This window comes from Haliotis rubra, unplaced genomic scaffold (genome assembly GCF_003918875.1).
Source record: "Haliotis rubra isolate DU_JTF1 unplaced genomic scaffold, ASM391887v1 Scf103, whole genome shotgun sequence".
Lineage (NCBI taxonomy): Eukaryota > Metazoa > Mollusca > Gastropoda > Lepetellida > Haliotidae > Haliotis > Haliotis rubra.
The window spans coordinates 833,661-860,645 of record NW_025764926.1 but is presented as its reverse complement, the minus strand read 5'-3'; the positions used below and the strand labels follow the sequence as shown (position 1 = coordinate 860,645).

General features: G+C 39.3%; 1 protein-coding gene across 1 annotated transcript in view; it reads right to left on the bottom strand.

Annotated features, from left to right (window-relative positions):
* Positions 1-26,985, bottom strand: part of LOC124272094 (guanine nucleotide-binding protein G(s) subunit alpha) — a 63,427-nt gene that overhangs the window by 15,325 nt on the left and 21,117 nt on the right. The window contains exon 5 of the mRNA XM_046707247.1: positions 19,192-19,289. Within this exon, the coding sequence (XP_046563203.1) occupies positions 19,192-19,289 (98 nt within the window). The remainder of the gene's footprint in view (positions 1-19,191; positions 19,290-26,985) is intronic.

Here is a 26,985-nt window from a genome sequence, read left to right as displayed (position 1 = left end):
CCTTTGTACAGTATGTTGGCTTTACACACTACTTGCCATGTTATCTATTTACATACAAACTAATCACGCCTACCACAATTTATTTGATTACATACTGAAAATGTACTATTTTTTTTACAGTACATACTTGATAGAGAACAAGCTACAAATGTATTTATATTTAAATCTGGGTAGAATTTAATTACACCATTTAAAAAATAATGACAATAGATTCATTCTCAGTTTACTAAACCGCTTTTCATAAATTTTGAATCAAGGCCATCCTGAACAAAATAAAACAATTACCCTTATTTTTAAAAATAACTCAATTTTAAAATTGACATTTTTTTCTTCAGGTTTGTACAGTATTTTTCACCCTTTCTTGCCTCCTGATTCTTTCCGCAATGTATAAATAATCCAAAGAACACATGATGCATGGTGTCTTATAAACTAAAAATTATTTTACACAGAAGCAGGAACAAAAAGAATGAGAGAAAAAGATAGGAAACAGGGAGAGACAGAGATAAAAGTTGAACCAGTTTGGATGTTCTAGTTCTATCAAACATATCACAACCAAAACAATGAAGAGGCGGGGCCACATAATGACATCGTGGATTTATTTCAGGACGAAGGTTACGACCTTTAACTCCAGGACAGCTATTTATAGGAACAGTGAGTCATGTGGTATCTATTTATATAGGCTAATGGTTTACGGGTTAATGAGGTAAACCAGGCTCCAACTGTTGGTGAAGAAGCCACTCCACACAATCGCCAGGCATGATGAGCTCATCATTTCATTTTAGATGGGACAGTAGCTGACAATTATGTCAAGAATTCTCATGATTCTTAGAACTCATTTGACATGTAGACTCTGCACAGAAACAAATAACGCTGTCTTTTCTTTGGCAAAGACGACACCTTGAGACATTCAATGTCAAGTTTACCAACTACTGTTGGATGTTGATAACAATTACGAACAAAATCACAGCTGAAAATAGAACTTAGAAGCAAAAGAATATTACACCTGGATAGAACATTGATCAGCTCCAAGAGTACTTTCCTAACATATTTCCATGTCTTGGCCAAATCCTCCCCCGCTTTGTCTACCGAGTAACTGTTTCGTTTTTTCCTCCCTGCATCATGGATGGCTAGAGGTACCCCTCAAATTTAAGATTTTCCGCAAGTCAGGAAAGAAATGGAGATGACACAAACACCCTCAACTCTCTCCCCATGTGGAATCTGCTTCCACTCTCACTTAAGCCAATCTGCTTGGAATACTGTGAGCTTGCCGAGTCTGCAGATGCAATTCACCCACAATACTATTTCCAAATTGCAACAACATTCATTGTAGCTAATCTGGCAGTAGAGTTGGAGCAGAGATATTTTGAATATGTGCTCACAGAGTGGATTAACATACAATTTGCCCGCTGTACTGTATGTACTGCCTCACCCCTGTTGCAACTCTGCTGGGGTGAAACGCTGCCATTTCCGTTCCAGCTAATGTTAGCGTCTTTCTTCTTCACTGGCATCATGTGCATTTCTAACACCTATTTGTCTGTCTTCCTTTCCCACCTATCAGCTGCATCATCTGCTTGTACCATGCATTACTGATCAGCCCGTGATAATGCTGCAATATTTACTATAATGCTGCATCACCTGCATTACTGATCAGCCCCTGATAATGCTGCAATATTTACTATAATGCTGCATCATCTGCATTACTGATCAGCCCGTGATAATGCTGCATCGTCTGCATTACTGATCAGCCCGTGATGATGCAAAATCTACTATAATGCTGCATTATCGATCAGCCCATGATAATGCTGCAATATCTACTATAATGCTGCATTACTGATCAGACTGTCATAATGCTGCATTATCTGCATTACTGATCAGCCTGTGATAATGCTGCAATAGCCACGATAATGGTGCATCATCTCCTTGTACCCTGCATTACTGATCAGCCCGTGATAATGATGCAATAGCCACTATAATGGTGCATCATCTCCTGGTACCCTGCATTACTGATCAGCCCGGGATAATGATGCAATAGCCACTATAATGGTGCATCATCTCCTGGTACCCTGCATTACTGATCAGCCCGTGATAATGATGCAATAGCCACTATAATGGTGCATCATCTCCTTGTACCCTGCATTACTGATCAGCCCGGGATAATGATGCAATAGCCACTATAATGGTGCATCATCTCCTGGTACCCTGCATTACTGATCAGCCCGGGATAATGATGCAATAGCCACTATAATGGTGCATCATCTCCTGGTACCCTGCATTACTGATCAGCCCGGGATAATGATGCAATAGCCACTATAATGGTGCATCATCTCCTGGTACCCTGCATTACTGATCAGCCCGCATTACTGATAATGATGCAATAGCCACTATAATGGTGCATCATCTCCTGGTACCCTGCATTACTGATCAGCCCGGGATAATGATGCAATAGCCACTATAATGGTGCATCATCTCCTGGTACCCTGCATTACTGATCAGCCCGGGATAATGATGCAATAGCCACTATAATGGTGCATCATCTCCTTGTACCCTGCATTACTGATCAGCCCGGGATAATGATGCAATAGCCACTATAATGGTGCATCATCTCCTGGTACCCTGCATTACTGATCAGCCCGGGATAATGATGCAATAGCCACTATAATGGTGCATCATAAGGATTCACAAACCATCATTGCACATCACTCATAATAACCATCAACTATTACCCCACATTACCTACTATCACCCTGCATCACCTACTATCACCCTGTAACACCCTACATCATCTACTATCACCCTACAACACCTTGCATCACCTACCATGACCCTGTAACACTCTATGTCACCAACTATCAAACTGTAAAATAATGCATCACCTACTATCACCCTACAACACCTTGCATCACCTACAACACCTTGCATCACCTACCATGACCCTGTAACACTCTATGTCATCAACTATCAAACTGTAAAATAATGCATCACCTACTATCACCCTACATCACCTACTATCACCCTACAACACCTTGCATCACCTACTATCACCCTACATCACCTACTATCACCCTACATCACCTACAACACCTTGCATCACCTACAACACCTTGCATCACCTACTATCACCCTACATCACCTACTATCACCCTACAACACCTTGCATCACCTACAACACCTTGCATCACCTACCATGACCCTGTAACACTCTATGTCACCAACTATCACACTGTAAAACCTTACATCACCTACTATCACCCTACATCACCTACTATCACCCTGTAACACGCTACATCACCAACTATCAAACTGTAAAACCTTACATCACCTATCAACACGCATCACCCTGCAAGAACTACAGCTATCAAGAACTACAGCTATCAAGAAATAACATTCTGCATCATCTACCTGCATCATATTCTTTCTAACCTGAACTCCTTGCATCACCAATCACAACCCATAAGATTTATAAGCGAATATTCATCTTGAACAATTCAAATAATTTGTGGCCTATTATTCTAACTATTGTGTCAGATTTTGAAAAAAACAACAGGCTGAGCTGGAACTGCTCACAAATATAACAAAACATGTCAAGCTGACAAGAATCCACAGAAAGCAAAAGGCTGGCATGCTGCAACAGCTGAACATTTTGCGGCAAATGATAAGATTGTAGACAATCCATATTTGTATAGCAGCTGACAAACAAGGCTGATTAGACTGTTTCTGTTTGGCATGGGAACTTAGCCATCAGGCGATGTGAACAAATCCCCAATCTGTGTGATAGATCAACATGCATACTTGTAACCAGCACATATTACCAAAGTCTCTTAAGGTAATGTCTTGACCAAGTAACAAGCAGCAAAGCATATATTTCTTAATGCCATATTGGGTAGAAATGGTGTAACATCACGGTAGGAGACATGATCAATGTGGTCCACATATGTGGAACCTGATATTCCATGTGGCAGTCAACATGCTTCAGAGCCATTGAGCACTTTACACCACGGTGAAACTTTCTGATGGTTTCAGCAGGTGAGCCACTGAACCTCAAAACAGACTTATTGACTGAGTTTAGTTTTACGACGCTTTTAGCAATATTCCAGCAATATCACAGCAGGGGACACCAGAAATGGGCTTCACACATTGTGCCCATGTGGGGAATCGAACCCGGGTCTTCGGCATGATGAGCCAACGCTTTAACCACTAGGCTACCCCGCCGGCCCGAACCTCAAAACAGACATATTTTTACAATTCATCAATACTCACAGAAATTGGAATACTTTCTGAGTACTGTGATGGTTAAGCAACTTTTCGCCAAGCTATGAAAATGGATACAGGACAAAGCAATGTTATATATATTTACCAGACTGTTGTATGTTACTGTATGTACATGAAGTATTGAGGTGTAAAATATAGATATTTTCAGAATTATTTCACAGATGCAGTAAAATCAGGTTGAACGTCGAGCCTGTATTCCCTTAATGCAGAGAACCAGATAAATCAAGAACCATCTTTTGATGGTGCCAGGGAGCACACTGCCAACAATTCTTACCGAAGTCGCTCCTAACCATGAAGGCCAATCACGATGTCATGTTACAGCAATTTGATCTCACAACCAGTATTGTCCATTAGGATGAAACCTTGCTGAAAGGCGATCTCCAGATCATCAGAGATGCTAACTTGAATGAGTTGTTGTATTAACACGACATTGATAATCATGACCACAAAACATTCACCACACACATGCAACGTCAACAAGCCCGACATATATCCCAATTCACAACTTCCCATAATGCATAAACTCGATGTGTATCCCTTATCACAACTTTCCATAATGCATATACTCAATCTGCAGATCCCGTATCACAACTTCCCATAATGCATATATACTTGATGTGCATATCCCGTATCACAACTTCCCATAATGCATATACTTGATGTGCATATCCCTTATCACAACTTCCCATAATGCATATATACTTGATGTGCATATCCCGTATCACAACTTCCCATAATGCATATACTTGATGTGCATATCCCTTATCACAACTTTCCATAATGCATATACTCAATCCAGATCCATTATCACAACTTCCCATAATGCATATATACTTGATGTGCATATCCCGTATCACAACTTCCCATAATGCATATACTTGATGTGCATATCCCTTATCACAACTTCCCATAATGCATATACTCAATCTGCAGATCCCGTATTACAACTTCCCATAATGCATATATACTTGATGTGCATATCCCGTATCACAACTTCCCATAATGCATATACTTGATGTGCATATCCCTTATCACAACTTCCCATAATGCATATATACTTGATGTGCATATCCCGTATCACAACTTCCCATAATGCATATACTTGATGTGCATATCCCTTATCACAACTTTCCATGATGCATATACTCGATCTGCATTTCCCGTATTACAACTTTCCATAATGCATATACTTCGGCTGTACATCCTTCATTGTAACATTAAATAATCGATATAATCGGACTGTATTCCTTCATCATCATGATTGTCTATAGCTTCCCACAATGCACATAAAATCCCCCATCCACAGATTCCCATAACACATATACTTGGCTGATATACACCATAACAACAGCTTGCTATGAAACATATACACTGACAGTATATCCTACGACTGCAGCATAATACTGCCCATTCTACGACAGTAGGAAACATTGATTAATCCCCAGTAACAGAGCTCGTGCTTTTCTCTTCCTCCACATCCAGCAACAACGAAATACTGATAGAGAAACACAATAAATTATTAACCCAATGATCTATTTTTAGCCGAAAATGAGAAACATTTGTTAATATTTGATGATGTCTGGACTTTTCAAGAAGCTACAGTTTATCTCCAATGTAGAGAGCCAGTACGGGAAATTACACCATGAATATTCAAAACTGTCTATTCCAGTCCCAGCTAAATATAGACCCATTATTACGCATAAAGTGAAGAATATAATTGTGGATTACATTTAACCTTGCGATGCTGAGAATACCATGCTCTAATGTCAGTATCTGGGGAAGTGCAGTGCATTTGAATGAATTATTGATGTTACGTGCAAGCTGTACGTGTTTGTTCAGTTTCAGTATACATCATTCATCCCCTGTATTGTGGCTCATTATCAACTGGCTGCCTGACAGAATTTCTTGGATTCTCTTCCTGACACAACTTTCGTGATGTCCCTACACAAGAAATAGAGGGATGCCTACGACAGTGTTGTATATCTTGTTGTCAATGCTGCTGAAGACAACAAAAAATATCGGTCATGCTGTGCTAGACATGACGACAGTCTTGCTATGTTGTCAACTTAACAGTCTTGTGATGAAGACAATTTGTCAACATTGTTTGACATGCTGTTAATTATGTATGACGACAATATTCATGGTGATACTGTTAATTTCTACGACCAGGATGAACAACAGATGAGGATTTATGAAAATATTATCACATGTATTAGTAGAATAATAATGACAATATCGTTTATGATAATACGTAACTTGATGAAAATCCCAACCGACCACCATGCAGCAAGTAATCATTGTTGAAGACCCTGATTAATATGCTGTTATCATGATTATAACGATGATGAGGATTTGTTTCAAAACCATAAAAATCTGAAATACAAGACTGCTCACTGACTGGATTATCTATCACTTCCTCTTCAGTTAAAAAAAGAAAATAATATTCTCAAAAATTCTTAATAGGAACGAAGACTTCCTGTTTGAAAATATGAGCCATATTGTGTGTATACAGTATTTCAGCACGTCCACCATCGGCAAGATGTACAGTCTGTTCTGGTACTCAGTCCTGTTATTCTCCTTCTTGGTTCAGAAGAGTCTCCTGATCTACTTTTCCATGCAACAAAAATATCTGCCCATGTCCCAACACTGAGTCTATGGTGTGTATTTTGATGTAATCACAGTGTATTTCTGGCTCTTTTCTTCAGGGCACCTGTCCGCTACATAATAAACAGTGAAGAGCTCCTGAGGGACCTCACCATATACTCGAGGCCTGTCCAAACAGACTAATATTCACCATCTTAAAGTAACACTGTCCATTCACTTGCCAAACATATTTCTAATTCAACTTGAAATGAATATATTTCAAAACTGCCTTATACATGAAATCAACATTAGAATCATTTAATTATTATTTCATGTTAATATGACTTAGCTGTGAAAAGGTGTTGATAGGTATGACAGTATTTACATTAATGTAAAAAATATACTATATATTTTGATAAAAAGAGAGGGTTAGACCTGTAAAACTTGGTCATTGGTCATATAGTCTCTAACATTACCAAAAAGAAATGAATTATCATTTACAAACACAAACATCATATTTTTTACATTAAATGTTGTCATATGCTACAAAAAGCATTATTACAGTCAATATCAGCAAAACAAAATATGATTAAACAGCAACATAATGTTATCAGCTGAGAAAGAAAACCTCTCATTCAAACCTGCTGTTATATAACGACTTTCCTTTCACCTAATACCTACAATATACAGGCCTGTTAACTAGGTGCTAAACAAATGCACCACGAAAGAAAAATAACGCTTTTCTGCCTAACGTAACTAAACAGAAAAATGACATCAGAGCCGGAGGAAACATAAAGGAACAAGCCTTTGAGACTACGCTAATAAAACAGGAGAATGTTAAACCCTCATGATTGTGGCTGTATAACAAACAGGTGGATTGCTGCCAGCATCACTAAAGTAACACTAAATGTGTTTCAAACTGCATCTATGACAACACTTTCCAGGGTGTTTTTGTTGCCAAGAGACATCAAAACAAAGCAACAAACATCTAATGCCTGGAAATATCCCACACATCCCCTGGAACCCTTTAAAGACAATATACACAGTGTAGATGGCTGTACTCTGCTGGGCTTGACAACACATTCCTGGGTAGTGCGCTTTACAAATTGGGGGGGAAAGAGGGTTGTTGTCTGTGTATGCGTTGTAGTAAGAGGGGGAGTCAAGTTCAATAATGGTGTCCACAACATACACGAACCTCCAAACATCCAGCAAGGCAAACATTGGTTTGTTTGATAACCAGCTAAATTTAGCTCAGCCCATTGAAAAGAGGGCTAAACTTAGCTTTGACTGATGCATTAAATGAAAGTGTGGCAGCCTAGAGGGACGGAACTCCTGATTGGGCGTGTTTTCAAATACACCTGTAGTATACACTAGCACGCCCATGTAAATTGTGGTGTATATATACCAGTTAGTATACTGGTACAAATGTATACACCAGCAAACAATGTGGACAGGCCATGCAAGCAGACCACTGTGTACCAGTATACTGCCTGTAGTATGCAGTTATTACACCAGCTCATCCTTGTAGATAGTTAACATACCAGGTAGTACATGGCTATATACACCAGTAGGTGAGGCGAAACTGGGTTTAACGTCGTGTTTGAGAATATTTCGCTCATATGACAACGTGCATGCGGCTGCTTGTACTAGCCCAGACTGAAGCTGGTTTTATAGCGCTAGCCCACTGAGATACCATGCCGCAGTGAAGCATGAATACCCCACTCAGACACATTATACTGACTCCGAGCCAACCAGTCCTTGTTGTACCCATTAATGCCGAGCTCCAGGCAGGGACCAACAAGTACCATATTTTAACGTCTTTTGGTATGACGCGGTCGGGGATCGAACCCGCAACCTTCCGCTCTCTGGGCGGACGCTCTAACCTATACACCACGGAGGCGGTCATATACTCCAGTATCCATGTAGACAGTGATGTTAACATACCAGGTAGAATAAGGCTATATATACCAGTATCCATGTAGATAGTGATGTTAACATACCAGGTAGAATAAGGCTATATATACCAGTATCCATGTAGATAGTGATGTTAACATACCAGGTAGTATAAAGCCATATACACCATTTCACCTATGTATATAGTGGAGTTAACTTACCAGGTGGCTATGTCTATAAACACCATCACATCAATGTAGAATGGTGTACACATACCAGGTAGTATGGAGCATATGCAGATCCACAGACACATAAGTAAAGGTGCATGCATGCCAAATATTTTTCAATTTTTAATCCTGTCTAGGTAGTATACAGCAATATAGCATAATGACAGAATGTAAATATGACTTTGCCAGTGAAGGGACTAATGTATTCAGGAAGCAACAGCTTTATCTCTTGTGAACAAAGTTCAAACTGGAATTCTACCTTCATTGTAATAAAATGTCAAACCAGTTCAGTGGACAATGAAGTGTCAAATAAAGACTGACTGACTGAGTTTAGTTTTAAGTTTTTAGCAAAATTCCAGCAATATCACGGCAGGGGACACCAGAAATGGGCTTAACACATTGTGCCCATGTGGGGAATCGAACCCGGGTATTCGGCTTGACGAGCCAACGCTTTAACCACTAGGTTACCCCACCGCCTGACAAATAAAGAAATGTCTGCTTTCTGAACATTTTCTAAGAATGTCTGCTTGAATGATTTTGAGATCACCGTGCAGTTCAAAATGACATCACGAGGACTTCCAGCAACCATCCCACATTGTGGACACTTAGAATCATAGATGGCAAATATTGGGTCAAATAACACAGCAAATATATCAGACAAAAGGGGAATTAATTTTACATCCTCACATATTTTTATAGGCAAAGGTGTTTAGCAGCATTGAGCACATTCTTAAACTGAAATGGCACTGCACTGATACCTCTTCTGTATAACAATATATATGACATCATATTGCTGCACATTAGATGAAGGAACTATGTATGTGGTTAAAGCATGGTTTATTACATGCTTTTAAACAGTACTCTTACGTGACGTGTCATGTATGAATTTGTCGCCTTAGTTTACAAGCATAATGGCAGAATAAAACACACACTAAAATTTCCATCCCTTTGAACAATTATAATTAAATTATACAGATTTAAAAGAACTACAGTAAGTTAATACTCATAATAGACCAGCTGACATGAATTGATATCATAACCATATCGACAATCCTCTAATCAACATTTAACAAAGGAGATTACTGAGACCCAACTGGTGAATACGGTGGCACACCTACACAGTAACACCAAGCAATAACTGTATATATTTCCAGCATTGAGATTCCCAGAATAGCTGATGTATAGCAATTAGTCATCCTCGGTAGCTGGTGGAGTTCAGAAGCTTACAGTGAATGACAAGTCTGAACAAGAAACTGTGCTGTTGTCCTATTAAAATCCCATCTGTCCTCCTTGCTGTAGGAAGATTATTTAAATCTGTTTACACATATTGTTTGCCATGTCAGATAACAGGTGAAACTAGGGATAAGTTTCCTAGATCTTATTTCTTGAGACCTACATTACAACCACTTGACCTATATTTTACATTGCTGAACACATCTCATAAGCATGTTCCGAATTAGACTAAAGCTTAGTCTCTGAATATTGTAACAAATAAACTAACAAATAAAATTGAAAAGGAGCCCCAGGGAGAACATGGGGAAATCTAGACTTGTTTCATTTAGGGCTTTAACATTGCAGGGAGGGCTAGGCTGTAGGGAACATATGGTGATTCAGGGACTGTGAGACAGACTAGTCCGATACATACAACGTAACAAGAATATGCTTGTGCCTGCATGACTTTCTACAGAGTTGTTGTGCATTTTTATAGAAACAAAATATATGTCTTGATTAGAACACATTTTGAATAACTGACTTTTACAGTTAAGTTGTGGCATTACAAATCCTAAATCACTGACAACTTGGTAGCAAGTATTAAAATGTTGAATACTTAATCAACATTTAGTGAATACTTATCGCACTACCATGAGTCAATTCTGAATGTAATGAAACTGAAATAATTGTCAATGCTAGTAAGTAATGCTGCACATTTGCTTTACTCAAGTCTAACTTTTGCCTATACTGACTATTTCTCTCTGACACCCTAACTGTTCATGAGAAATACTAATTTTCCAAGGATCCCTGTTGATGGGTGAGTGAGTTTAGTTTTACTCTGCTTTTAGCAATATTCCAGGAATATCACACGGTAGGGAATACCAAAAATGGTCTTCACACATTGTGCCCATGTAGGGAATCGCTATGACGAGCGAATGCCTTAACCAGTTCTGAATTTTGTAATCCTTCTTTATTTAGTGAGTGAGTGAGTGAGTTTAGTTTTACGCCGCACTCAGCAATATTCCAGCTATATGGCGGCGGTCTGTAAACAATCTAGTCTGGACCAGACAATCCAGTGATTAACAGCATGAGCATCGATATGTGCAATTGGGAACCGATGACATGTGTCAACCAAGTCAGCGAGCCTGACCACCCGATCCTGTTAGTCGCCTTTTGTGGCAAGCGTGGGTTGCTGAAGACCAATTCTAACCCGGATCTTCACGGGCCCCTTCTTTATTTAACACATATGTGAGTTAGCTGTGTTTAATTCTTTGAACAGTATTCAAGTTATATCACACAGAGTCAGCATCATATCGGAGGTAAAGGATTAAGTGATGCAGGTCTTAGATGTTTAATGTTTGGGTAAAACTTACAAAAAAGAGTATGGTGCACACAAAAAATAAATAAAATATTGGAATATTTCAATAAATAATGTTCTTGTGTATTTTGGGTGTCTTCTTGTCATTTGGCATGTTTTCTGTATCTCACAGCTCTGGAGCAAGCGAGTTGTTGAGTACTAGAGTTATTTTGGTTAAATGTTACATTTTAGTATGTAAGCCACTGCATGAAAGATCATTGTGCCAGGAAAAAGCAAGGTAAGCTTTGTTGAAGCAGCACGCCCACCTGGTCATGGAAGACCATGAACCTTAATCAGGATGAACTTGGCATTCAAACCTGTTACCAGCAAAACTTGCAAAGCAGCTAAACACAGCTTTGTACAGAGAATTCACAAACCTGTGATCTCGGGACCACAAAATTCTAAACTCTCCATTTCATTTTAAACAAAATGATAAATATCCTAATACTAACCACAATATGTTTTGAGATGACCCCTGGCTACATCTACAGTTTCTTTACCTCTAGTCAATAATAATGCATCATCTTAGGTGAAGAAGACTATTGTCTATATTTACTCTCTTCAGCCGGAATCCATACCCCATGTAAATAACCTCTCTTGATATCACCCCTGGCGATATCTACAGCCACACCAACTAAATGTACAAAACATGTGTTGAAATGGCCCCCAGCTCCCTCTGCCCCTGCAGTAAGCTTGGAGCCATCAATGCTCTTGCTAGAAGTGAAACTCAATCCACAGCTATAAATAGAACACCTATAGTTGACGGTTTCTAAATTGGTACTGCCGTGACCTAAAATGCCCGCACTATAACGACAGCTGCAGAATCAACTGCATATCGTGTCTGGCCCAAATGCAAGCAGCTAGCAGCCCCCTGCAGCCTCAATAGAACAACGTTGGGAAGACTGGAGCTAACAAACTCGCTGGCTGAAATGGCTAGCTTGCTAAAGGCCACACATTTAAACTAGGACCCCATCTACAATAGCTGGGGGCAGTGAGGTAACCATATTAGCCAACAGTCTGAGGGAACAGTGCTGAACTGCACACTACAAGCTGATAGCATTAGTTGCATCTAGCTAGTCACTTTCTTAATTTATTGTTTTCAACAGCTGCACAAGTGGAATTCCTTTCAACTAATGCATGGGTTGGCATTATTGCCCTGAGTCTTATGGACATTTGATAAATGTCTCGGCATCGAAGTTCACTGTATTGGAAAGAGCACAACGCCAAGTAATGCGTTGACATTTGAGCTGAGTCAAGTATCTATTGTATCAAACATTAAAAGCAACCTCATCAAAACTGTGTTTTAAAACACCATCAGGGGAGAAAGTGAAATGCATTCATAATTTTGATAAAACTGATTATTTTCAAAAACAGTAATGTTTAAACCTATCATACCAGAATGGATATAGTATCATCTTAACCAGCAATGCTATATTTTCAAAACCACAAGCAGTAACCAAGTATTTCAAACAACAGTGAAGGTTTTTACTGTATTGCAATGTTTTGAGTTTACATACCACCAGATGCAACCTACCTGCTGCCATAAAACTGTACCTTTCAAACCATAAAAAAATTGCACCTGACAAACCAATGAGAATACCTGCACCTGACAAACCAATGAGAATACCTGCACCTGACAAACCAATGAGAATACCTGCACCTGACAAACCAATGAGAATACCTGCACCTGACAAACCAATGAGAATACCTGCACCTCACAAACCAATGAGAATACCTGCACTTGACAAACCAATGAGAATACCTGCACCTGACATGCACCTCACAAACCAATGAGAATACCTGCAATGAGAATACCTGCACTTGACAAACCAAAGAGAATACCTGCACTTGACAACCCAATGAGAATACCTGCACCTCACAAACCAATGAGAATACCTGCACCTCACAAACCAATGAGAATACCTGCACCTGACAAACCAATGAGAATACCTGCACCTCACAAACCAATGAGAATACCTGCACCTGACAAACCAATGAGAATACCTGCACCTCACAAACCAATGAGAATACCTGCACTTGACAAACCAATGAGAATACCTGCACCTGACATGCACCTGACAAACCAATGAGAATACCTGCAATGAGAATACCTGCACTTGACAAACCAATGAGAATACCTGCACTTGACAAACCAATGAGAATACCTGCACCTCACAAACCAATGAGAATACCTGCACCTCACAAACCAATGAGAATACCTGCACCTCACAAACCAATGAGAATACCTGCACCTCACAAACCAATGAGAATACCTGCACCTGACAAACCAATGAGAATACCTGCACTTGACAAACCAATGAGAATACCTGCACCTCACAAACCAATGAGAATACCTGCACCTCACAAACCAATGAGAATACCTGCACCTCACAAACCAATGAGAATACCTGCACCTCACAAACCAATGAGAATACCTGCACTTGACAAACCAATGAGAATACCTGCACCTCACAAACCAATGAGAATACCTGCACTTGACAAACCAATGAGAATACCTGCACCTCACAAACCAATGAGAATACCTGCACTTGACAAACCAATGAGAATACCTGCACCTCACAAACCAATGAGAATACCTGCACTTGACAAACCAATGAGAATACCTGCACTTGACAAACCAATGAGAATACCTGCACCTCACAAACCAATGAGAATACCTGCACTTGACAAACCAATGAGAATACCTGCACTTGACAAACCAATGAGAATACCTGCACCTCACAAACCAATGAGAATACCTGCACCTCACAAACCAATGAGAATACCTGCACCTCACAAACCAATGAGAATACCTGCACTTGACAAACCAATGAGAATACCTGCACTTGACAAACCAATTAGAATACCTGCACCTCACAAACCAATGAGAATACCTGCACTTGACAAACCAATGAGAATACCTGCACCTCACAAACCAATTAGAATACCTGCACCTCACAAACCATCAACAAAACATGCATCTCACAAAACAGGAAAATCTGCACCTCACAAACCAACAACAATGACCGACTCCACCCAATAAGGCCACCTTATACAGAAAAACTGTGCAGAGGCACAGACTAATGGCAAGAAGACTACCCCCATTACTCAGCAGTGCATTACTTCTTGAATACACTGCCCAGGCTGAAGAATACTTTCAAACAAACCACGCCACAAGTCAGGCTGATAAGGAAGATACATGAGCCTAAATGTCAGAACAACTCACTTCCTGGATGGTGACCTTGGATTGTGACCTTGACGTGTGAGGGAGGAAGGCCAATAATACATGCCAGGAGCTAATTATAGGCACCATGTGAGCTCATGATCATACAGGCCAAACTGCCTGTGTAGTCAGAGCAAGGGTTGACTAGGGCCACTGTTCATTAATCACATTGGGAATAAAGACCAACCTACATGCAAAAACAAAGCCAGTGGAGAATAAACCACATGAGTGTGCACATGAGTGTACACACATGCGTAGACGACAAGGTCTGAGATTCAGTACTGAAGACCTTCCATACATGAGAGTACACACAAGTGTAGAGGACAAGGTCTGAGATTCAGTAACTATAAACCTTCAATACATGAGAGTACACACATGTGTAGATGACAAGGTCTGAGATTCAGTACTGAAGACCTTCCATACATGAGAGTACACACAAGTGTAGAGGACAAGGTCTGAGATCCAGTAACTATAGACCTTCCATATATGAGAGTACACACAAGTGTAGAGGACAAGGTCTGAGATTCAGTAACTATAAACCTTCCATACATGAGAGTACACAGTGTAGAGGACAAGGTCTGAGATTCAGTACTGAAGACCTTCCATACATGAGAGTACACACAAGTGTAGAGGACAAGGTCTGAGATTCAGTACTATAGACCTTCCATACATGAGAGTACACACAAGTGTAGACGACAAGGTCTGAGATTCAGTACTGAAGACCTTTCATACATGAGAGTACACACAAGTGTACAGGACAAGGTCTGAGATTCAGTACTCAAGACCTTCCATACATGAGAGTACACAAAAGTGTAGAGGACAAGGTCTTAGATTCAGTAACTATAGACCTTCCATACATGAGAGTACACACAAGTGTACAGGACAAGGTCTGAGATTCAGTACTATAAACCTTCCATACATGAGAGTGCACACAAGTGTAGAGGACAAGGTCTGAGATTCAGTACTGAAGACCTTCCATACATGAGAGTACACACAAGTGTAGAGGACAAGGTCTGAGATTCAGTAACTATAGACCTTCCATACATGAGAGTACACACAAGTGTACAGGACAAGGTCTGAGATTCAGTACTGAAGACCTTCCATACATGAGAGTACACACAAGTGTAGAGGACAAGGTCTGAGATTCAGTAACTATAGACCTTCCATACATGAGAGTACACACAAGTGTAGAGGACAAGGTCTGAGATTCAGTAACTATAGACCTTCCATACATGAGAGTACACACAAGTGTAGAGGACAAGGTCTGAGATTCAGTAACTATAAACCTTCCATACATGAGAGTACACACAAGTGTAGAGGACAAGGTCTGAGATTCAGCACTGAAGACCTTCCATACATGAGAGTACACACAAGTGTAGAGGACAAGGTCTGAGATTCAGTAACTATAGACCTTCCATACATGAGAGTACACACAAGTGTAGAGGACAAGGTCTGAGATTCAGTAACTATAGACCTTCCATACATGAGAGTACACACAAGTGTAGAGGACAAGGTCTGAGATTCAGTACTGAAGACCTTTCATACATGAGAGTACACACATGTGTAGAGGACAAGGTCTGAGATTCAGTAACTATAGACCTTTCATACATGAGAGTACACACAAGTGTAGAGGACAAGGTCTGAGATTCATGTGTAGAGGACAACTATAGACCTTTCATACATGAGAGTACACACAAGTGTAGAGGACAAGGTCTGAGATTCAGTAACTATAGACCTTCCATACATGAGAGTACACACAAGTGTAGAGGACAAGGTCTGAGATTCAGTACTGAAGACCTTCCATACATGAGAGTACACACAAGTGTAGAGGACAAGGTCTGAGATTCAGTAACTATAGACCTTTCATATATGAGAGTACACACAAGTGTAGAGGACAAGGTCTGCGATTCAGTAACTATAGACCTTCCATATATGAGAGTACACACAAGTGTAGAGGACAAGGTCTGAGATTCAGGACTGAAGACCTTCTATACATGAGAGTACACACAAGTGTAGATGACAAATGGTTAATTTTACACTTGTGAAGGGAACAAATCATCCAGGCAGGATATGTAATCTAATTTCAACATTACACAGACCAGGAATAGGTTACTATTGACTGTTAATAGCCATGAGATCAAATAAGAGTTTCAAACACTGAGTTCTAAAGCATTGCTTACACGTGCCCAAGGCAAATGGTCTAAGTCCAACCTACAAACCAAGCCTAAATTTATTGCCAATTTTAGAACTTCAAACAAACCATGGCCTGAGCTACTGATTCAAAATTTCTGTTCACTCTTACTCTTACTCCCTGACAAGTATTCTGCCCAAATGGATGTTTACCTGTGTCAACGATCAAGTCAAAATACCAAGTAATAAAGAAAACAACTCAAGTTCGTCCCAGAATTCATATTATTCAATTAAATTTCAAAAACATGAAGCTCAAACTAGCTTGTAATTGAACTTTCAAAGGAAATCAAATGGTTGATCACTTTAAAACATTTCAAATCATCTGCCATGGTCATTTATTTTAAAAAAAAGAAGATTTTGTAAATGTCTCGTAATGAGTTTCCACAAAATCTAAAAATAGTGAGTGAGTATAGTTTTACGCCACTTTTTTGCAATATTTCAGCAATATCATAGTGGGGACACCAGAAATGGGCTTCACACATTGTACCCATGTGGGGAATTGAACCCAGGTCTTCGACGTGACCAGCGAACGATTTAATCACTAGGCTACCCTACCGTCCCAAATCTAAAAATACCCAGTGGTGCGTAGCTCACCTGGTTGATGCAAATGATGATTCAATTGTGTCTACTTATGTTCAATGATTGTTTAGACACAAGGTTACAGACATATCAAAGAGGAAACAACTGTTCATGTCAGTGGGGGAGGACATATAACTTCATCTCTTAGAAACAGAAACTCAGGTGAGCTAAAAGTCCCAGAAAAGCTCTTGAACATGTGCCAGTGTATGTAGACCTTATTCATCTGGTAATCCATGACAAGTTGCAGCAAAAACACATACAACAGCATGCCCTTTATACTTGTCAGATATTAAACAGAACCACTATGTGTGCTGGTATTCTGATGGTGTGAATTCCAATCCAGACCTAAAACCAAAAAAATGTATGCATATTTTACCTTACTAAGCCTGTGCTGTCCTAAACATAACAATCGCTATATCTGATCAATTTCTGATCCCTGTCATTTATTGAACAGAAACTGAGATTACAAAAACTGAATGAAAGGTATGTACAGCATAAAAATACATATGGACAATTAACACAGAACAACATACTAATGTTTAGAGATTCAATAGCGAGGTGAAATGCATCAATGAAAAGTATCTCAATTACTTTGGTTAAATATATCGCACTGTTCAACAAGCATTTATTTCATATAATCCTTGGCCATGAGATACGACTCAATACTCCCAGTATGACAGGAATGCACACTTCATTGTATTTACCACTGTGACTTGGGTTGACCGACAACCATAGACCCATCCTAAGAGAAGAGAAGTACAACTGCGATCTGGCATAGTCTCTTTGTACAAGCAGGACCCAGTGTCACATGAGTGTCTCCATATAGCAGGCAGCCATAGCGGAATAATAGATATGGACACCAGCCAATTTTTCTCAAAGAACTGGAAGTATTCCATGTCACTCAGTGTTAAGAGCTGTTTAAAGGTTCTTCCATGCATAGTAATAAAATCTATGCTAGACTGACCTTGCCTTGCTTAAGGCCAAACCTATTCCAAGATCTTTACATCAGCCATGTTACATCTATTGGCTGTGTGAATAGAGGCTCAATAATAGGTATCACGTCAGCTGAGTGACTATAATTAAAGATGGCTCATACCAACAAATATACAAATAAAAATATTTCTGAATATTATGTTCACTGCACATAAATAAGTATATGAGTAATACAGAAACAATATGGAGTTTACTATTGAAGGTCACATTCAAAGGTCAAAATGTTTCAGACACTTTGCTATGATCATATCTGTGAATGAAGGTAACTGAAAGCGAGCAAAGGCTACAGCAATACTATACATATATCACTGCAGTCACCAAAAAGTGTGATCCACTCTGAAGCAGACAACCAATAGGTTGTACTCAAATGTCAGATCTCTGATGGGTCACCAATCATGCGCTATCTGCCCTCAGTGAGTGAGTATGGTTTAACACCGTTTTTTAAAGCAATATTCCAGCAATATCACGGCAGGGGACCCCAGACTTCACACAGTCTACCCAATTGCGGAATCGAACCCGGCCTTTGGCGTGATGGGCAAACACTTTAACCACTAGGCTACCACACCACCCCTACCAATCTTCAGACATTGATCCCCATGTCTCGTACCCCAGCTTCACGCTTACGTCACGAGTTACACCAGTAACACAAGTACCACTGTACTTACTACTGGGCGCAGTCGATGAGTTGGTATTCATTTGACCGCTCGAAGCATCCCTGTACACCTTTGTCTTTCCACAGCAGCTCAGTGTGCTCATAAAATTCCTGGAACAAAAATATATATAGAATCAATTGATGATGAACAGGAAATCATAACTGTTGATAGTAACACAGTATTCAGAAAATGTCATCCATTGACATAATCATGCCAAAATATCCAAACATAACTCACGTGAAGCATATTTGCCTTAGATTCATAACAACCTTCACTCAAGAGAAAATACTTATCGTACGTCAAATGAGTGAGTGAGTGAGTGAGTGAGTGAGTGAGTGAGTGAGTGAGTGAGTGAGTGATGTGGATTATAACACTTTTACAGTCTTTTACCTCAATGCACTTTAATGTAAGATGAAAGTGTACCTATTGTTGTGTTAGGTAAACCCATAACCGGAAGAAACTGAATATATATACTGAAGAAGAGATTCTGGGATTTAAATCCTGAACAGTGTATCCTTGCATCCTTCTTACAGATATAGACCCAGGCTATGCGACTTCCTCAACAACCAAACGCTCTTTATCATATTTGCAATACACCAGCAAAAGACAAAGCCAACACTTGAAGTTTGGCACATTTTCTTCCTTCAATTCCTACAGCTTGCATTAGTAAAACATCTACATTACGGAGCTGGCTCCTTTCCATGGAGCTAGCTTTGTGCTACTACTGCCATGTCTATAATATGGGAGTTAAGACAATCGTAGCATGACGATCACCCAGTACAATAGGGCACTAAAGGGACATGTAAATTAGGGACTAAGCATGCTTACTTTCACAATAATTCTGTTTTGTTGCTTAACACTGGACTCACATAAATATTATCAATGTAACAGTGGCCTTCATAAAGTCCTGGGCCTAGATTTTCAAAGCTCTCTTAAAGCTAAGATAGTCGTGTATGACACTTACGATAATGTATGACACTTACGACTATCTTAGTGCTAAGAGAGCCTCGAAAATCTAGGCTCTGATCAGCTAATCCAGTGATTAAAGTTATGAAAATCAATCAAAAGCATCAACGGGAAAAAAACCTTGCAATCACTCATGGCATTTACTCATTCTGTTACAAAAACAAACTATGCTGTAGACTAGTTCAGTCAACAGCACCTTGTTCTCTGAGAAACTGAGTTTTTCAACAATATGTTCTTGCAATAATTTGTGCTTTTAACAATTTGTTCTTTGAATATCAAGTTCCTTCAGTATCCATGTACATTTAACATCAAAATGGTTTTCAACAAGAATGAATCAATGGAATTACACCATCCAACATCCAGTATGGACAACTGTGTCCTAGGGATGATTGCCCACTTTAGTAGAATCATCTAAGGATACCTTCACAGCCAATATCCAAGACACTGTAATCAATAAGTCATTCTGACCTGAATCACAATATAAATATTTGATAAACACAAGACAAAAAAGTCATATTTTTAACCTATGAAAGCACAATAAAAGAGATTATCACTTCTATATCTGTCCATTGATGTTATTCAGGGAAACTCAATAGTCAAAAACTGAAACTCTATACCTTCAGGTGTTCTTCATGAACTCCTATCTACATACCGTGTTTCTACATATTTAACTACTGTTTAAAGGTTTAATGGAATGACTGTATACAAATGTTTGAAAACGTGTTCTATCTAACACAACATGAAAACTTAATTTCACACACTAGTGGTTCCTTTATAAAAAAACGTTTCTAAAAATATCCTAACCCATTATCAGAACAGTAAATAAAAGTTTTAAATTACCAAACGTATAAAAATATAATACATACATAGAAAAATTATATTTCTATTGAAGGACTTATCAATGGTTGATCACGACTCTATGAATATATCCGCCCCTGCCCTTCTTAATGCATGCATCTAGGATGCCTGCCAGCTTGAATTGTGTTCACTGCACAGCCCGTCTATACTTCAGCGACATATTTTAAGTCAGTCTATTGCCAAAATGTTGCAGTGGAAGATCACAGAACAACAGAAACATCACAGGATGCTATGCATTAAACAAAACATGAGGTAATTCCCATCTTATATCAGGTGCAGTACTGCTTTTGGTGCAAGTGAATGACAGTAGGGTCACAAGGTTCTGTAGAACATCACTGCATTGTAGCCTTGGGACAGCACAGAATAACGAATGAAATCAATGAAATGTTGGTGTATATTTGAAACTGATGAAAATATGTAAATGTGCACCTTTTACCCATTTGCAAAACTATAAGTAAAATATAGAAATTATAGAATTTATTTACAGATGAGCGTTTCATGTATGTTTTAAAACTTTTCAAAAGTTAGATGCTTTAAGTATACCTTTGTTCCAAAGTGTAAAGATGACAAGTCATCTCTCTAGTCTTCCATAAAAAAAATTGTGTATACGGTGCAGTATTCATTTTTCAATTCAAAAGTCAAACTTCTAAAGACACATTAACTTGCAAAAATTTGAAACAAGCCAGCAGATATCTCTGAGTAGGCTGTTATAAGCCACGCTAAATATCATTTAAAGACTGCTAAGCAGTAATCAGGACTCTGATTCCAACACGACGTTAAAGAAGATTATGAAATTAAGTGAGTATGGTTTTACACCGCTTTTAGCAATATTCCAGCACTGGGGATTCGAATCTGGGTCGCCAGTGTGACAACTGGACGCTTTAACCACTAGGCTACCCCACCACCCCTTGAAGGCTCTTCCTGATGTCTTTGATCATGTCAATTATTTTAGAATAGTTCTACAAGGCTCTTGTCATGCACTGCTCTTGTTATTAATCTTTCAAAAGGGTCACCCGAAGCGTAGAATAGTTCTACAAGGCTCTTGTCATGCACTGCTCTTGTTATCAATCTTTCAAAAGGGTCACCTAAAGCGTAGAATAGTTCTACAAGGCTCTTGTCATGCACTGCTCTTGTTATCAATCTTTCAAAAGGGTCACCCAAAGCGTAGAATAGTTCTACAAGGCTCTTGTCATGCACTGCTCTTGTTATTAATCTTTCAAAAGGGTCACCCGAAGCGTAGAATAGTTCTACAAGGCTCTTGTCATGCATTACTCTTGTTATCAATCTTTCAAAAGGGTCACCCAAAGCATAGAATAGTTCTACAAGGCTCTTGTCATGCACTGCTCTTGTTATTAATCTTTCAAAAGGGTCACCCGAAGCGTAGAATAGTTCTACAAGGCTCTTGTCATGCACTGCTCTTGTTATCAATCTTTCAAAAGGGTCACCCAAAGCGTAGAATAGTTCTACAAGGCTCTTGTCATGCACTGCTCTTGTTATTAATCTTTCAAAAGGGTCACCCGAAGCGTAGAATAGTTCTACAAGGCTCTTGTCATGCACTGCTCTTGTTATTAATCTTTCAAAAGGGTCACCCGAAGCGTAGAATAGTTCTACAAGGCTCTTGTCATGCACTGCTCTTGTTATTAATATTTCAAAAGGGTCACCCAAAGCGTAGAATAGTTCTACAAGGCTCTTGTCATGCACTGCTCTTGTTATTAATCTTTCAAAAGGGTCACCCGAAGCGTAGAATAGTTCTACAAGGCTCTTGTCATGCACTGCTCTTGTTATCAATCTTTCAAAAGGGTCACCTGAAGCATAGGTACAAAGCAGGCACATGGCATGGGTACACGGTTGTGAGGAAGAAACTCTAAGTTTCAAGCCATGACAAGGCTGACAATAGTTTTGGGTGATCATGCTAGCCATGTGCTAGAGATTTAGATAGATACTTATTGGATATGATAACAGTCCAGTGTTTTCTTCAGGGGTCAATGACCCAGGTCTTCTTTTCTTATGTGTTCATACTTGTGTGAGTATCACGAATACAAGAAAGCATAGGTATTTTGAATCTGCAGTTCATAGAAACATTATGTTTATTAAACACAGTATGTACACTAAACGTAGTACAGCTATAAAAGCAGTAACCCAAATAAAAACTGGCAGGTCCCTTGACAAGAGTGAGTTAGTGAGTATGGTTTTACACCGCTTTTAGCAATATTCCAGCAATATCATGGAGGGGGACACCAGAAATGGGATTAACACATTGTGCCCATGTCGAATCGAACCTGGATCTTCAGCGCGACGAGCCAACGCTTTAACCACTAGGCTACCCCACCAACCCCCTTGACAAGAAGAGGGAGTGAGTGAGTATGGTTTTGCACCGGTTTTAGCAATATTCCAGCACTATCACGGCAGGTGACCTCAACAAGAGGCCTAGTTTATATCATTATTGGTCTATAATTGCTCTCTTCCACAATATTCAGCCTGTTCAGAATTGTTTTGTATCTGGACACAGGTCTGAGCAGTTATTTTTGTTCAGTGCAATATCACACAGCCAACTATTGGATATTCAGTGTTATTAGACAAAAACCCCTAAAATGCACTATACGCAATTGGTGAAGTGAATCCCATCAAGTATTCTGACACAAAATATATTTTCATCTTCTCATTTTGGCTCCAATCTTACGTAGGAATAGACTTTGTTGAGAACATAGTTTAGTTTTGTAGCATAAATAAACATCTCAGTTCACAAGTCTTGTTTCAACACACCCACATTTTCAACATGCATCAATACATACACACCAACAAACATTACTTGAATAATTCCCTACCTTCAACAACCGTGTTTTTATCTCTCAAAATACCCTCAGTGTACTTACTTCCTGATGTTTTAGTCATTTCTCTTAGACAAAAACATATAATTTTTATCACATGGATAATGTTTAACTTCAAGCCTCAGTGGTGATTGTAGGTGCATATACAACGTGGAATCTAGGAGCTGTTTTCTGGAGGGGTTTATTGGGGAAGGAATGGGGAGATTTAGAATATAGCACGAGTGAATGAATAGGTTCAGTTTTATGCCACTTTTAGCAATATTCCAACAGTATCACGCAGGGGGTTGGACACCAGAAATGGGCTTCACACATAGTACCCTTGTGGGGAAATCAAACCCGGGTTTTCGGCATGACGAGTGAACGCTTTAACTGCCCGAATACAGCATGAATCTTACAAGAATTCATCCTCAAGATAATAGTAACATGGTCCTGTTGCAACATAGTGAATAGCTAAAGCAGCCATGTCACTGTCCTTATCCTTCAATATTCAACCCATCTTAACCACACACTTGATCCTGTAGACAAATTAGACCATCAGGCTTTCATAATGTCGCAAATATTTGCTGCAATTCATAGATTTTTCTCCAACTGTGTCAAGTTGGTTTTATTCAATAATCAATAAGCAACAAAAAGAGAAATCGGAATTTGATGAAAATAATTCAGTGCTACAAAGATGAGCTAGAAACTCCAAATATTGTTGATCGACTGCCAAAGAATAGACATGTCAAACTGAACTTGAAGCGGCACAATCAGAGAAATGGCCTCCCCAGTTATGTGACCTTGTTCAAACTGATCATGCCAACAGCACTGTCAGTGATATAAGTCTCCGCTCCAGGTCAGCGACCAATGTTGTCCAGGCTAGAAACACTGCCAAGTTTACCCACACGTCAATACTCGCCTAATGGAGGCACGATCCATATTACACACTGGTAAATACACAACTATTCAGTGTACGCCTTCCACGCTAAACAGCTCCATTGTTGGCCATGCGTTTAATACACAGATGTACCTGTACAGGAATCACAAGTTGTGCATGCCGAGGACAGGAAGAGTGAATTTGTCTTTGACTGCTGACAGAATCCAGACTTATGGGACAAGAAAACGGCTCACTACTCTAATCTACTTTCCACACCATGGTAGCTCTGTGAGAAGTTTCACCCAACTGTTTACAACTACTGGCTTCAGTTTCATCAATGATTTGAGACAATATGTTCACAATAACTTCACTGAAAGTAAATGCCAACTTGACAAATGATGACATATATTCAAGTAACTACTGCATCAATTGAAAAAAAATAAACCCCGCAAGGGCAAAACCCCACAAAAGCCCATCCCAATAAGATCTACGTTAATTGAAATCAGCCATGGGCTCATCTTACATAAAACCAAGTAGCACTGTTCATTTATTACTTCACATATCATAAGGGCACAGATGGACCTCAAATGTCTGCCTCTAAGCCTTACATAACAGAAATAATTTTGAAAAGTTAATGTGTATTTAGTAGTGCTGTTCCGATTAATTGAAATAATCGAAGATTGGTCGCAGTGACCAAACGACCAAGCAATCGATCGCATTTTCTCATAATCGAACATAAACGATTTTGGAACTACTGTTTTAGTCTTTGAAATACTTGACAATGGAATATATCGTTGAAGTGTCAGGGCCTGAAAACATGTTTAATTCTTAGAAAACTCACTTCACTAACTGACAAGCCATGACTGAATATTTCATAAAGACTCCGGGAAGTTTATGTTCATGATATATTAGTCATCACTTTAAAGTAGCTAGTTGCATTATGTTCCTCATATCTGCAATAACAACCTGGATAGGAAAATCTGAATAATGATGCATACCAATTTTTTTCGATGATTGTTCGTTGGTAATGAATCAATCATCAATTGTGAGATTTCAACCAATTCCCAACACTAGTATTTAGACTCCACATAAATGATTAAACAATGCTCAAACTTCTTTGGGTTTTTTCTCGGAAATTGAAGAGTTTTTCTCAATGTGATTGTACGAGGGACACCTCTGAAGCATTATCTGTAAGATTTGGGCACAAGTCAGTAAGTAGACAGTAAACCTGATAATGACAGACCCTTTGACAAATCCTGTGTAAAAGCCCAAGACCCTTCATTATGATCAACTAGTTTTTCCAAATGGCAAGTCCATTTACTGCACCAAACACAGTGTCAGAGGAGAGAGGTCTTCTTAGAATGTTTCCTGGGGGAATTTTAAGGAGAGAAGTGAGCGGATTTGGAAGGCAAAGCTATCTTTGGATGAAGACACAACTGAAATACATCACCGAAACAAGACAAGCAAAGCCTACAGAAACCACGATGCCTGGCAAATCAGTTTGCCAAATGTGATGGAAAAGCGGAACATGGATTCTAAAGACAAATATTCGACTGCACCAAAACTGTTTTACAGGGATTGGTTGACACAAGACAGAAATCATAAGCTTCTGAATATACAGTATTTCTCATAATGGACACTGGACATCCAACTCATGTGTGTCCCCAAAATACAAACCATGACCTTCATTCGATAAAATTAAGGATATCTATCATATTACCGTACAACATGTAATAATCACACAATTTCACTCAGTTCTGATGGTTCCCTGAAGAATGTACCAATTGTATGACTGTAGAAACAAGGATTTGATGAAGTCAGTTTCCACAAACCAGCATTAAAAACAGACTTGATGTTGGCCTTTAATAAATGCAGAATCAACAGCTTCCGTGAAATTAATAGTGAGTGAGTGAGTTTAGTCTTACGCAGCTTTTAGCCATATTCCAGCAATATCACGGCAAGGGACACCAGAAATGGGCTTCACACATTGTACCCATGTGGGATATCGAACCCAGGTTTTGGTAGTGACGAGCAAACGCTTTAACCACTAGGCTACCCCACCGCCACCCCGTGAAATTAATAGATGACCAGATATGTAATACAGGTAGTACGGTATTCTGAAGTGATGCATGCTTACTGTATAGGGGTGTCACTCAATACATTGGAAGTAGTTCAACTTGCTTTACAAAGAATACTGAGAATTTAAATTCGTTTCACCCTTTCTGTAAAGTGATGAGTCATTCCTGCAGATTTGAATACCTATGGGTCAGAGAGCCCATTACCTTTCAAAGTGGAGGG